The sequence below is a fragment of the Nesoenas mayeri genome, assembly GCF_963082525.1.
Source record: "Nesoenas mayeri genome assembly, chromosome: 5".
In the NCBI taxonomy this organism is placed as follows: domain Eukaryota; kingdom Metazoa; phylum Chordata; class Aves; order Columbiformes; family Columbidae; genus Nesoenas; species Nesoenas mayeri.
This window is the reverse complement of record NC_137548.1, coordinates 2407247-2421175: the sequence shown is the minus strand read 5'-3', so window position 1 is coordinate 2421175 and position 13929 is coordinate 2407247. Positions and strand designations below refer to the sequence as shown.

Here is a 13929-nt window from a genome sequence, read left to right as displayed (position 1 = left end):
GGGCCCAGCGCTCCCTCCGCAGCAAAACTCGCGTCGTTTCGTCCCAATGCTTTTACCTTTCTTCAGAAGGGGCCTGGAGGGTCTGGTGGGAGAGTTTCGGTGCAAAATGCTGTATTTGAGTAAAGGCAAAGTTTTATTTTCCCCAGCACAGCCCGAGTGCTGCGGTTGTGACCCTCACACTGGAGCTTGAGTCAGAATAAACCCAGCACATCCCCACCCCGAGCCCGGCTCTGCCAGGCTGCACCTCCCCAAACTCAGCCTTACAAAAGAAAGCGGCGCAGGAACTACAACGCAGAGATTCTTTGGTTTTACAAGTCAAAGATTTTATTTTTATTTTATTTTGAGGACAGCTTAAACATGATTTCACCCCTTTCCCCCAGCAGCACAGCGCGTCCTCGTCCCCAGGGTCACCTGCTGGGGCTGTGGATGAGCTGAGGCCGCTTTTCGGGGTCCTTGGTGGCTCCGGCTGTTCCAGCCATACACGAGCTCCACAGGTGACAGACGCGACCGCTAATGGCTCAAGCACTTTCATTCCCCCTCTCAGGGCAGAATATCTGCTGCCCCATGTTCACAATTGAAGTTCCACAACACCAAGAGTTCCAAAACAACAAAGCTACGAACAAGCAGAGAGCGGCGGTGCCCTCACAGCTGCCGCCTTACAACACCCATCAACTCTGACAAGGTACAACTCCCAAACCCCATTTCTCTGACCTTAAAGCATTTGTGGCACAATGTTAAGCAGTTTATTAACGCTGTAGACTAAGCCAGGACTGCGATCTTGAGCCCAGACTAAAGCTGCGCTCCTCTCCTATAGTCTGGGTGCTTCCTGCACAACCAGTAAGTCCTCAAGTATATACACACACACACACACACAGACTCTCTTCTCTCGCGGTGTTGGCCCCTGCGCCTACTTCAACGTGGCCAAACCCAGAACTAGTTTTTAGCTTAAGCACAGCATACATCTCCACTTGCATTAAATACATTTATTGCAAACATCTTTACACAAAAATAGGTTCTCTCTAGGCCATTCACATGCAACTTAAAGGCAAGAAGCACCTACCTACACCAATACAGCTATTTAACCTATACAAGTTGAACGGTTGCCACGCTGGGTACAGTTATTACACCTGCTCAGGAGCCCGAGGTGTTGTTGCTTCCGAAACGCTGGTTGACGCTGTGCAGCAAGTGCTTGGGGAGGCAGTTCCAGGAGCTCGCCAGCATCTCCTTGAAGCAAATGACGGCTTCGAGGCACAGCCTGCGGGACAGGGAACGCCACACGGGTCAGCTCCTTCCTACAGCTGCTCAGCGAGGGTTCGTTATCGTCAGCAGCGCCAAATTCCTGCTGCTGGAAGGAATCTTGTGCTACCTCGCATAACCAACTGCTGTCATTTCAGCGTTATTTAGGGCAAGAAGTATTTTCACTTATTTTAAGAACATAGGTCTGGTGGCATAAGAAATATTTTCACTTTTAAGAACATCATAAACAGGTCTGGTGGTATAAGAAATATTTTCATGTATTTTAAGAACATCAGAAACAGGTCTGGCGGTAAAACCCTGCGCTGCTTGTCTCAGGTGGGGGACACGACGGTTTAATGCCAAAGTCTGGAGTTCTTACCTTACGAGAGATCGTGGTTGTAGAGAAAACACGAGGATTTCGTTACTGTGAGCCTGGGGAGGGGGGACAGAGAAAAGCGGTTTGGTTATGTGGATTCACATCGTTCCGGGAGGCAAAACTCAGGCAAACAGACCCTGGAAAGGCCCCAGTGGCCCAGTTTGGAAGAGACTGACTGGGGGGAGCAGACTGGACATAAATCACAAAGACTGAATGCAGAATCACTCTCCAAATTGTACAATGTGGGAAGTTACGGGCACTAGAGATGAATGAAAAGCGCCCCTTGTGCCAGGGGAGCCCCGGGGGCTTGTTCCCAGTCTGCCTGTGTCTTTGCAGCCCTGGGGACGCCCCGTCCTGGCCGCAGAGCCCCGCTCTGCTCAGCCCCTTCTCACCAGGCCCCTCTGGAGCAGCACGTTGTGGGGGCTCCCCAAAAACACCCCCAGGAGCAGCCCAGCGCAGAGCTAAAGGAGCTGGGACATGAGACCTTGTTTTCCAGTAAAGCAGCAAAACATTTCCCCTTAGAGCTTTGTTTATGCAGCGCTGGGTCCTCACGGGGTCACCCTGCCGAGCGCAAACAAACATGGAGCGATGAGACGCCTCCGGTGGGAAGGGAAAATCAAAACACACTCACAGCTTTCGAATGGGCGAGTAAGTTGTTGGCGCAGCCCCCAAAGACGATCACTTCTCCCTCTTCGCTGGCACAAGCCGTGTGCCACAACCTACGAACAGAAGGCAGCGCTGCGTTAAGCCAAGAAAACCCACCCGGGCCAGGAACGTGTGTTTGGGGTTTGTATTTAAGGTTAACGCGGGCAAGTTTGTGCTTCCACTTGGAGACGGGATTAATCCAAGAGTTTACATTCAGAGAAAGAAAACTGGTCAGCAAACCCTGGGCTTTGTGTGGCGTCCTGGCGCTGCTGTCGTCACCACAAACCTCAATTTCATGTCCCACTCTTGTCAAACGCGGATTTTGTGCTGCTCTCCTCATGCTCAAGGTTACTCATGTCACCCCAACCTCAACTCTTCCCCAAACAAGCCGGGACTCACACAACACGAGTGTTTTCAACGCCACACACGTGCATCGGAGCAACTTTGATGCTTTTAAATTGCAGCTCGTCAGCGCTAATTAACTCGACAGGAAGACAAAAGCACCTCGGGCACGAGCAGGAACGCGCTGGGCCCAGCACACCCCAATCAAACCAAAATCCCCCAGTTTCCTGCTGCTTCAAACATGGAGCTGACACACAACCAGGTGCTCAAATTGTATGTTGTGCGCACGCTCTACACCCACAATTCTGGGGCAGAAGCCAGAATTTGTGTTGTGTCGCTAAGAAAAACAAGCGCCGTATAGAGGAACGTGTGTCCTCTCCCTCACGGCCGCTGTGAAAAGCTTCCTCACTCTTTATAAGTTCCCAAGCGTTGACCATACCTTGGTTTTTCAGAGTAGTTATGTTCAAACTGTACCCACTCGTTCTTGCTGATACAGTAAATCCAGGCGTCACCTGAAAACAAGCAAATACAGATTTAATACAAACAGCACTTCTGCCATGTTTGCTGCAATAAACACGGAATTCGGTGTAAAACAGTTCATTTCTGTTCTTAAATTTATTTGTTTATTCATGTGTTTTAGGAAAAACCTTATGAAACGTTGGGCTGCCTGTTTGGAAACAGGTATTTAAACTGTGGTTTATGGGAGCCAAGTCGGAAGGGGAAAACGGAGAATTACAAAGCTCTTACTAATTGCAATACACATTAGATGTATTTTCAGAGCAGATGAGTTTCTATAAACATGTCTACACACACGCAGTGACTCCTGCTCTGTGAAATGAGCAGCTGACCGTACGGAGCTGGATCACAAGAATTCACAAAGAATTTAAGGCGACCGAGCAGTAATTGAAGCTTCAAGACAAACACAAAGACAACACAAAATCCCTTGGGAATGACTCACTGAGCGGCTGCTTGTCCGTGGTGAATCCTCCGAAGAGAAAGAGGTGATCGGAGGAGATGGGCGTTAGGGAATGCCAGGAGCGGCCCACGGGACACAAGCCCTGTGTGATTCTGCGGGGCGAGAGAGCACGGGGAATTACACACGGGCTACCATAAAATCCCGCTGCTCTCTCCCGCTCTGGTTATTTTTGGCCGCACGTCACTCATGACCCTACAGCAAGTTTATCTTGAGACACACTAGAAGAATTTTACTCGTATCAGTGCTTAAAAAAGCCGGACAGCAAGTCAGAACTGCTCGGGCCGCTCAGTTTGAGTTACCAAATGTCACTAGAATGATTAGCAGGGAATAAAAGCGGCGATTTCCTATTGCGTTACAAACAAAAGAACTCAAGTGTTAATACCTACATTTCATTCCACTCCCACGTATCCAGATTCAGATAGTACAGGTCGTTCATCCTGGACTCCTACAAGAAAGGAAACACTTGAAATGCTGAAAATGATACTGACATTATATTAGCAGGCTGAAACTGTGGGTTGGGTTTGGGACGTGCGGTGGTGCCGCGCCGGGGCTCACCCTGTATCGGCCGCCGAACACGAAGCCCCTGTTCCCAACGGTAGCGCAGGCGTGAGCTGCTCGTGGCGATGGGGTTTTACCCTGGGAGAAGGAAACGCGAGATACGACGGTAAGTTCATTGGATACACCCACCAAAAAAATAAATGTCATTTCAGCAGAAACCTGTGGGCAGAAACTTTGCTTTTTGTGGGGGACGATCAGAAAACTCACTAGAAATGGGATTTTCTCCCTCTGAGTGTCAAGGTATCAATGTCACTTTTAGAAGAGGGTTCTGTGACGCAAGGCCTTGGACTGTAAATGAGGCAATGACATAATAAATCATCAATGTTTTTATAGAGTTACTTCTGAAATCTTTGGGATCTGTATGTTCTAAGACAAAGTGATTCTCTGGTAGCCTAAACAAGAAGTTACTTCTCTCAGATTTAATTTCCTCCAAGTCTGTGGCAATATCACTGTTCCTGAGTACGTCAGAGACACTTGCGTGGTTTATATTTGCAGTTCCTGAGGGTTTAGTTTTGTTCTGATCACAGTTCAGCACACAAGCGAAACGCACCAAACCCTGTCTGGCTTGGAAGGGACACTCAAGGCCATTTCATCAGCACCCTCTTCTAACTTGACACCAATTAAAGCAGTGAAGCCAGGCCTAGCAAAGTCAAGCTTATTTTCATAGTGTGCTACAAGAGATAGGGCACACTGCACATATTTCTTAAGAGCTGTAACCTGATGAACTGACACAAGATGAATAATTACCGTAGTTATAGGTTGGCTCCAAGTAAAGGTTTCAGTGTCCAGAACATGCACGTGGTCATTCCACCCTCTAGGAAGACCTGAATTCTTTAAAAATATTAAGCAAGCAACAAGTTTTAATAAGCACTCATTGATTATTAACGTTTCAATAGGAATTACTTCCAAGTTTACTTACCCAAAAAGAGGTTTCATCAAATTCAAAAGTTCCCCGTTGCTTCCCCTCAGGAAAATAACCATAGCCTCCGAAAAATATCAGCCTGAAACAAAACGTGCATCAAGATCTATTAGAAATGTTTTCACACCTGTCGCTACACATTAAAGCTCTGCAAAGGCCGCGCTCAAACAGCACACAGGAAAAACAGGGGAGTTATTTTGCCTTCGTTACTTCCATCCACGCTGCACGTGTGGGGCCCCGTTTCTTGCCCAATCGACCCAACCACCCACGTTAAATCCCTCTGCTGCTGTTTCCCAGGCCTCGGGCTTCCAGCTCTGCTCTGGTTCCAAAGGTGTGAGGCAAGCGGGGCGGCTGCGCCTCGGCCGCTGCCGTCGGAGCTCCCGCCCCACAGCCGCCGGGACTATTCACAGTATCACAGTATCACAGTATGTTTGGGATTGGAAGGGACCTCAAAAGCTCATCCAGTGCAATCCCCCTGCTGGAGCAGGAACACCCAGATGAGGTTACACAGGAAGGTGTCCAGGCGGGTTGGAATGTCTGCACAGAAGGAGACTCCACAACCACCCTGGGCAGCCTGGGCCAGGCTCTGCCACCCTCACCAGGAACAAGTTTCTTCTCAAATTTAAGTGGAACCTCTTGTGTTCCAGCTTGATCCCATTACCCCTTGTCCTATCATTGTTTGCTACCAAGAAGAGCCTGGCTCCATCCTCGTGGCACTCACCCTTTATATATTTATAAACATTAATAAGGTCCCCCCTCAGTCTCCTCTTCTCCAAACTAAAGAGCCCCAGCTCCCTCAGCCTTTCCTCACACGGGAGATGCTCCACTCCCTTCAGCATCTTTGTTGCCCTACGCTGGACTCTCTCCAGCAGTTCCCTGTCCTGCTGGAACTGAGGGGCCACAACTGGACACAATATTCCAGGTGTGGTCTCCCCAGGGCAGAGCAGAGGGGCAGGAGAACCTCTCTCGATCTACTGACCACCCACCTTCTAATACACTCCAGGTACCATTGGCCTTCCTGGCCACAAGGGCCCAGTGCTGGCTCATGGTCATCCTGTTGTCCACCAGGACCCCCAGGTCCCTTTCCCCTACACTGCTCTCTAATATGTAATTTCCCAGCCTATACTGGAACCTGGGGCTGTTCCTGCCCAGATGCAGGACTCTACACTTGCCCTTGTTAAATTTCATCAGGTTATTGCCACCCAACTCTCCAGCCTGTCCAGGTCTCTGATGGCAGCACAGCTTCCAGTGTCAGCCACTCCTCCCAGCTTGGTGTCATCAGCAAACTTGCTGACAGTACAGTCAATTCCCTCATCCAAATCGTTAATGAATATATTGAATAATATTGGCCCCAGTACTGACCCCTGAGGCACTGCACTAGACACTGGCCTCCAACTGGACTCCGCACCACTGACTGTTGTTTCCCACCTCCGCCCTCATCAAACCCTCTGCCCAAAAATTTCCCCGAGCCCAAAATGTCCAGACACACAGTTGAGAAGCAAAGGGAAAGCGTCTCAGCCCCGATGGACACGGTGGAGACGCGTGCGAGGGGACACCGGCCTGGGAAGTTTTCCGTTTTTCGGGGGAAAGATTTTCCTTTGTACGTGCTGCGTTTCATTTCAAAGCCTGGAGAACAGCTACTACGAGCAGTCACTCATCTATTTTTACTGTTTGTTTTTTTTATTAAATAAAATTATCTTTATGTTTGGGTTTTAGCACTTATCAGAACTGAATGGTGTTGTTTTGCCAGAAATTTTTAGACTTATAAACAATCCAGACCACCTAACTAAACGCCCACAACTCCGGCCTTGTACAGATTTACATCTAAACTGACACCACTGAGCTTTCTCTCCACATCAAGAACCTGAAAACAAGAACCACGGGCCATTAATTTCTTTATCTTTTGGAAGTGTCTGCGGTAAATTCTGTAACACTGAGCTTTCCCTCCACGGAAGGGACAAAGCAGCACATCTGTGGTGGTACAGACCAAAATCACTATATGTGGCTCAAATGCAAGGACATATAGATCTCATTTCTGCTGATCAATATCTCAGGGTGGGTGTCAGAGGATGGACCAGACTCTGTTCAGTGGTGCCCAGCGCCAGGGTGAGGGGCAACGGGCACAGACTGAAACACAGGAGGGTCCATGTGAACATGAGCAGAAACTTGTTTGCTGGGAGGTGCCAGAGCCTGGCCCAGGCTGCCCAGAGCGGGTGTGGAGTCTCCTGCTCTGAGACATTCAAACCCCCTGGACCCACCTGTGTGATCTGCTCTGTGACCCTGCGTGAGCAGGGGGGTTGGACTGGGGGATCTACAGAGGTCCCTTCAACCTCAACTGCTCTGTGGTTCTGCAGAAGCCAGGAACCCTCTGAGAAACCAGCCCTGGGGAGATGCTCCAAAAGCCCATTTCCTCCCTTGAAAGAACTCATTTTCATCCCCAAACTCCGCAGCAGCCGCGTACAAGAAGTTTGGGGAAGCAGGACACTCCCCAGCTACTCGAGGGGCTTTTCTCAGTCTACCCTCCCATGCCAGAGGCTGGAACACCCTCACCAGCCACCTCCCTGCCCAGGGACCAGCACGACACCCACAGCATGGGGAGGAGGGCGCAAGGCAACAGCAACGTTTTGCACGTCAGCTCGTTTGGCTTCAACACCTTCTCCCCGTGTTCCTCATCTTTTCCAAGGTTTGCGGTGCCAAAAGGCCTCCTGGCAGCTCTGGGACACCATCCCAACACGTTACATCAGATAACAGCAACCCAGCGCGCCCTCCTCGTTTTGTGCAACCAGCACAAACCACGCTGCATCCACCGTGTGCACCGCTCAAAAAGCCACAAGCAATTTTCAGAGTAAACGGCGATCAAAGAAACACAAGCTGCCCCACCATTTGTGGCCAAAGGATTGCGTTTTGTGTGATACAGGGAGTTCTAGAAAGGCTTCTGTGGAGAATAATTCCCAATGGAATTGCCAAGAGGGTGATGCTGATACAAGTAACCATGATGCAACGCCTCTATAACAATGTGCTGGTGGAAGATTTGCCTGTAACGAGCCCACGTGTTGGACTGTGACTCACGCAGACACGTTGCAGCTCACATACACCCAAAGCAGAGCGGGGTTTTTTGCTCATCGACCGTTAGAGGACAGAACGCTTTTAAAAGGCTGAGAGACACGACAATGATGAGGCCAAGAGGGATTAAAAGCCAATACGCACTCAAGAACAGCTGGGCCTTACTTGTTTTTGTAAACCCAGACGCCAAGTTTGTCCTTCGAGGAAGGGGGAACCCCCTGACACTCCACTCTGGCCCACTGCAGCACTCTGTCCGTGGATCTGGAATTTAACATGTAGAACTGTAGAAAATAAAGAGATTGTTTTTACCCACACAGTTAGATTCAAGCTTAAGTCTGACTGATATTAAAATATTAACTTTTAATCAGCATGTACCGGTATAGAAACACATTAAAAGCTTTTTCCCTAGTTGCACAGAGCACTGACAACGTTTGGAATGAAATGTGGATCCAAAGATCTGTTTGCAGACCCAAGCCCCAAACACTTCATACAAAAGTAACAAGGCTATCAACATGGAGTTTTACCATCCAAAAGCTGACATGGGATACAATGAAGGTGTGTGGAAAGTAGCAATTGTCTTACAATTTAAAAAAAATGGTTTAAAAAGGTGCTTTTTTTACAGTATCATCCCTTCTCTGTGTGTTACATCATTTTACATGGAGAGAAATAGCAGACACACATATATAAACTAACTGAAATGTACGAATACCACAGCAGGAACGAAGCAAATCACACTTTAGAAATGTAGCTTGTTTCAAACCGTTTGCAGACATCCCATCAAGCTACTTTCTAGTTCATATTAAAGATCGAGGCAAAAAAAAACCCTGTTTAATTTAAACTACACTTCAGAACATCAGAAAAATATTACCAGAGATGAATACGATTTCAAATAACTACAGAGCAGTGGCAAATCAACTCCTGATATCATCTCAGAGCTCTGGGAATCCCCATCAAAAGAAGCAAACTCAACAGCACCTATGGTACAATTTAGAGGGTGAATTGCACAAGAATCACTGTAACCAAAATAAATAGCACGTCATGGTGCTTCTCCAGTGCTGTAAAGCTACCAGAGCACGTTGTGTGCAATGATTCAGAGCTGAGGGCTGGTCAGTTCTACAAAGGTCACGTTAGCTGACCTGTCACAGAGAAATTAATACACTGAACCTTGTTATTAACACTGAAGCTCTGCAATGTCCAGTCATTCACAGGAAGATGTTTCTGTGGTTTGTTAGGATGATACATTTCTTGCTTTGGATGGATTGCAATTAACTGAAAAAGCCACCTCTAGTTTATAAAAAAAACAGGAACAAAAGCTAATGAGGATAAACTCATTTGCGAGGAGGGTGTTTTACGTTCCAACGACTCACCTTGTTGGTGTTGCCGCGGGCATGGTGCCCCCCGAACAGGTAAACCACCCTGTCCACGCACACGGCGCAGCTCCCGGACATTGAGGGCGGGATGTCACCCTCTGTTTTACTCTTCTTCCTACAAGCACGGTTTAAAACATTTCATCTGAGAAAAACAAATAATGATTTCATCCGGAGTGGGATTTTCTAACACTACCAGTATTTTTAATTAGAATAGGTCACCGTGGACCATTCAGTCACCAGCTCTTCACACCCTTGCAGGTTTAACAATTTACGACGAACGCAGTTTGACAGCAGGGTGGGGAAAAGGCAATTTAACGAACACGTGTTTTGTGGGGGAGGAATCCCGCCCGCCCAGTTTGGGAGTTTGTTATGCCCTTCACGTTCAAAATTCCAGAAAGATCCTCAGGCAAAGAGGATGCACCTGTCTAAACTGAAGGTTTCCAGTTTGCTACTGGGTTTGTAATGTTTCTAAACATCATAACCACAGAGATGAGCTTCCAGCCCATGACCAAGGCTCTCCTGTTATGCAACAGTTTGATAGGTGAGAACAAAGAGATCGGGAATTCTCTCTCTGTTCACAGACCCTCAGACTTTCTATTCCAATTTAATATTTTATTTTTGTCCCCCAAAACCCCACCATTAAGTTAATTATTTACCGTACCATCTTCCAGTTTCCATGTTGTAGATCCATATTTCATCTCTAGGCAGATAGAAGTCATAAAATCCCCTGACCTGGGCATTCTGTGGAACACGTCAGAAAGAAAAAGCAACATCAGAAGGACGCCTGACATACTGAATTACAGACTCCGGTGAATGTTTGCACCCCCTCAGAGACCTCATAACGGAATAAAAAGCAGCAGGAGCAGCGCCTGCTGCACCCCAGCACCGCTCACCTGCCCTGCAGCCCTTGCAGAGCAGGGATTTGCCTGTTTAACTTTGCTGGGGACCAGCCGAGCTCCCAGCAGAGACACAGACAGCAGCACAGGGAAGTTAAACCTTTCTACAGCCCAAGCAGGTTATCTAGGGCGCAGAAATGAGTCCAAATTTCCTTTATAGTTCCCCCATTCCCTGCATGACACCACCAAAACAATACAGGAAAGGTTTGTCTTGAGCTACCCATTTAGTTACTGAATTCACTGACAATTCATCTTCGTTCCTGTCAAAATTGTAAAACGACTTGGTTCTGCTGGCAGTAAACACATAACCCAGCGCGATAAATAACCAACCTGTGGTCATTAATTTGTAATATATAGTTGTGCTGATGATGTGATAAATAAAAGCACCATTTTATGGGGCGTGCATTTCAAAGCAGACAGTATTTCCTTCTCCAACAACAGACACATGAGTTGACAAAAGCCAACAACAGCCTGCACCCCGCTCAAGTTATCTGTTTGCATTTAACACTCACCATTTATTTCAATATTTCAAAACTCCTAAATGTCTCAGTCTAATTTGATAACTGGAGCTTTTGTTTTCTGGGGAGGGATAATTTGAGAGTCACACCCAAACTAATGGGATGTAATTACCAGCACCATGGGTGGCAGAAGGGCTAATTAGCAAGCACGGCGTACCTTGTAGCCTCCCCAGACGTACATGCAGCGCCCGTCGGTGACGGCCACGTGCCCGCTGCGCTCGGCAGGGCTGTCGTTCTCCAGCTGCTCGAACGCGTCCTCAGCCGGAGCCGGGAGCTCTTCATCCGCCTGCAGCTCCTCGTTGTCGTCGGCCATGGCGGTACGGCGCACAGAGCAACACGCAGCGGGGGAGCTTGGAAACCACCGCAGGAAAAAAGAAAGAGAAGCTACACTCTGTTTCTTTCACAAGGATGTTTCAGCGGAAGAAGTTATCCCGTCAGTTGGGAAAGTTTTGGATGGGGGTTCCTCAGTTGCGTGCAATTTCTAATTATTTCACTTGCCAATTTAAGCCAAGGAATAAATTTGAAAGCTTTGCTTACAGCGTGGTTTTCACAAAAGTGAAAATTCCTGCAGCTTTTCAGATAAGTCCCTTTGGGCTGCCTGAGCCAAGTCACCCACAAAACTTCTCATAACTGTCAAACACAGGACATGTTATCTACGCTAAAAACAACCCACAAAACAGAGCCCCCTGCTCCAAATCCTGCTGGCGTGGAAAAGCCAAACCCCAGCGTGTCCTGGAAAGACAACAGCCCAGGGCTGCTGAGCGCCGGGTGGTTTGGGGTAGATCTCTGGTACACAAGGAGCGCGGGGCTGGCACTGGGGTCACTGGTAATTCAAAGCCCGACGGTGGGAGGAACCGATCCAGGAGGAGAGGCTGAAGTCAGCCCGGCCAGGTCGTGCTGGACACTGCCCGGAATGCAGCAAAAATCAAAGCCACCTTCCACTTTGGAGCTGCTCCCAAGTCCCCTTCTGCTTTAGCTTTCCTACGGTTGTGGGATGAAACTGTCACCACACAAAGATTTTAAGACACAGATCAAAAAGTCAGGGAATCTGGACACTCCAAGCGGCGGTTTTGTGCAACCAGGCGAAGCAACAGGAGTGAAAAAGACCTTAATGGGACTGTCAGATCCTGCGCTCACATCAGATCCTGGCACCTACCCCTCACCTGACAGGTTTTGGTTTGATTTGCATCACTCCAACAACAAACACATCTCATCACCCTCGGCAGTCTATTTTTGCCCTCTAACTATGCTTTAAACTAGAAAGTCTTACTCACATTGCAGTGAGATAAAGTTAACCAGGTTTTTACTGACCTCTCGGCAATGAGAAGCGTTTTTAATGTTTTTAAACAAGCTAAGACACACTGGACAACTATTTCCCTTTTAGGCACTTTTCAGTCCTGTAGTGAAACACAAGATTCTGCAATTCCCAGTTCTCCAGGGCAGTGCTGGAGTCACCATCCCTGGAGGGGCTGGAAATACATGGAGATCAGGTTCTCAGGGACAGGGGTCAGTGTGTTATGGTTGGACTCCTGAGGGCTTTTTCCACCCAAAACGATCCTGTGACTCTACAGCCCTGCCCACACGACACCCCGACCGCGGCTTCACCACCATAAACCCCACCTGTCGCGACATCCCCCAACCCAGGGCCGCAACCCGCCCTCCCCAGGCCCGTTAACAACCGCCCGGCCCTTCCCGCTTTCCCTCCAGGCTTCACCCCCCGCTCCCCGCGGCGCCTCAGCCCCCGCACCCGCGCTGCGGAGCCCCATCCCCGGTCCTACCGCGGGGTCCGGGCCGGTCCGCACGGCCGCCCCCGCTCCCTGCTCACCTCAGCGGGGCCGCGCAGCGACAACATCCGCGGGCGGGCGGCGCTTCCGCCGGCGGCGCGCAGGCGCGTCCCGCCCCGCCGGGCCGGGAGGCGGCGGGGAGCGGGCAGGGGAACCGCGGTCCCCGCCCCGGGTGCTGCCGGAGCTGACGGACCGTGATCCCCGCGGGGACCCTGCGCCGTGTCCGCGGGACGGGGCCGCCGGTCCGGGAGGGAAAATGGCGGCGGAGCCTCCTCGCCCCCTCAGCAAACGGGGGGAGCAACATTTCGGATAATTTGTGAAGAGAAAAACGCCGTTAACTAAGACATCACAATTCCTCAGTTAAACAAAACCCTCAGACAAAGCCCGGCACTCCTCGGTTAAATAAAGCCACCGAAGCGCTTAAGTTTACCACATATAAAATTACAGCTCTGCTACAATACCCAGTCACAAACCCGCCCTTTTTGAGGTAACTTTGCTCCAAAACCCCTTTCCCCGCTTAAGTAACTTTAGGAGATTGTAAGAACATCAAAAACTAGTCAAAATGGGTCTTGATTCAACTCTATAAAATTTTAATGACTGTGCTCCTGTTAACTAAATCTTTGGAACAGAAAAATAGCCAAGTACTACATAGCCTCTTTTTAAACAATAAATAAGCATATTTTTTTTTAAACAAGAATTAAATATAAACTTTACACATCCAAAATACCATATACAACCTATTTCAAAAAGGACTCGTTGATTACAGAACCATAGTAAAACCGTATTATGAACTGTCAGCTTTCCTATACAAAGGGCAACGCTGCTCACGGCAGCTTTTTCCTCAAGTTGCAGGGTTAATATATTGATTTTCCTACTTTGAGTAAGAGTTCTGGCTCCATCACTTGACTGGACGGCCAGATGACAGTCTGGTAGAAACAAATAATCAGATTTGGCGGTGTTAGCAAACTATTTACCTTTCTCAAGACTGACAAGTGTGAACCTTCCAGAGATAACGATGTGGAACTCATTTTGTATTTTCAGAAAGGCCGATGTGATAAGGCTGTAGGAAGATTTTAGACTCAAGCCACATTTTCTCCAACTGAAAACATTTTGTACCATCTGTCACCTTCAAAAAAGAACGAGTTGTACGGACTGTCCCATTAAGACCACAACAGCAGAAGTTAACAATATATACAAATGAAGTTTTATCGGTTTTCTAGAATGCCGAAAACAAAAGAGACTCCCA

The 13929-nt window shown here is 48.5% G+C and overlaps 1 protein-coding gene across 6 annotated transcripts; it reads right to left on the bottom strand.

Annotated features, from left to right (window-relative positions):
* Window positions 1-304: 304 nt before the first annotated feature.
* Window positions 305-12774, bottom strand: KLHDC2 (kelch domain containing 2). 6 transcript variants are annotated; one of them, XM_080346234.1, is made up of 14 exons: window positions 12725-12774; window positions 11057-11249; window positions 10147-10226; window positions 9483-9600; window positions 8281-8376; window positions 5053-5134; window positions 4881-4964; window positions 4131-4211; window positions 3962-4020; window positions 3558-3667; window positions 3039-3111; window positions 2244-2331; window positions 1616-1668; window positions 305-1255 (listed from the first exon to the last, which is right to left on the bottom strand). In XM_080346234.1, the coding sequence occupies exons 2-14, from the start codon at window positions 11179-11181 to the stop codon at window positions 1132-1134; spliced, it is 1173 nt and encodes a 390-aa protein (XP_080202360.1). In that variant the 5' UTR covers window positions 11182-11249; window positions 12725-12774; the 3' UTR covers window positions 305-1131. The 6 variants fall into 6 exon arrangements, with proteins under 6 accessions (XP_080202360.1, XP_080202357.1, XP_080202361.1 ...); XM_080346231.1 differs by having other exon boundaries at window positions 8281-8396; window positions 12725-12768; XM_080346235.1 differs by having other exon boundaries at window positions 12678-12729.
* Between the last annotated feature and the right edge of the window lie 1155 nt (window positions 12775-13929).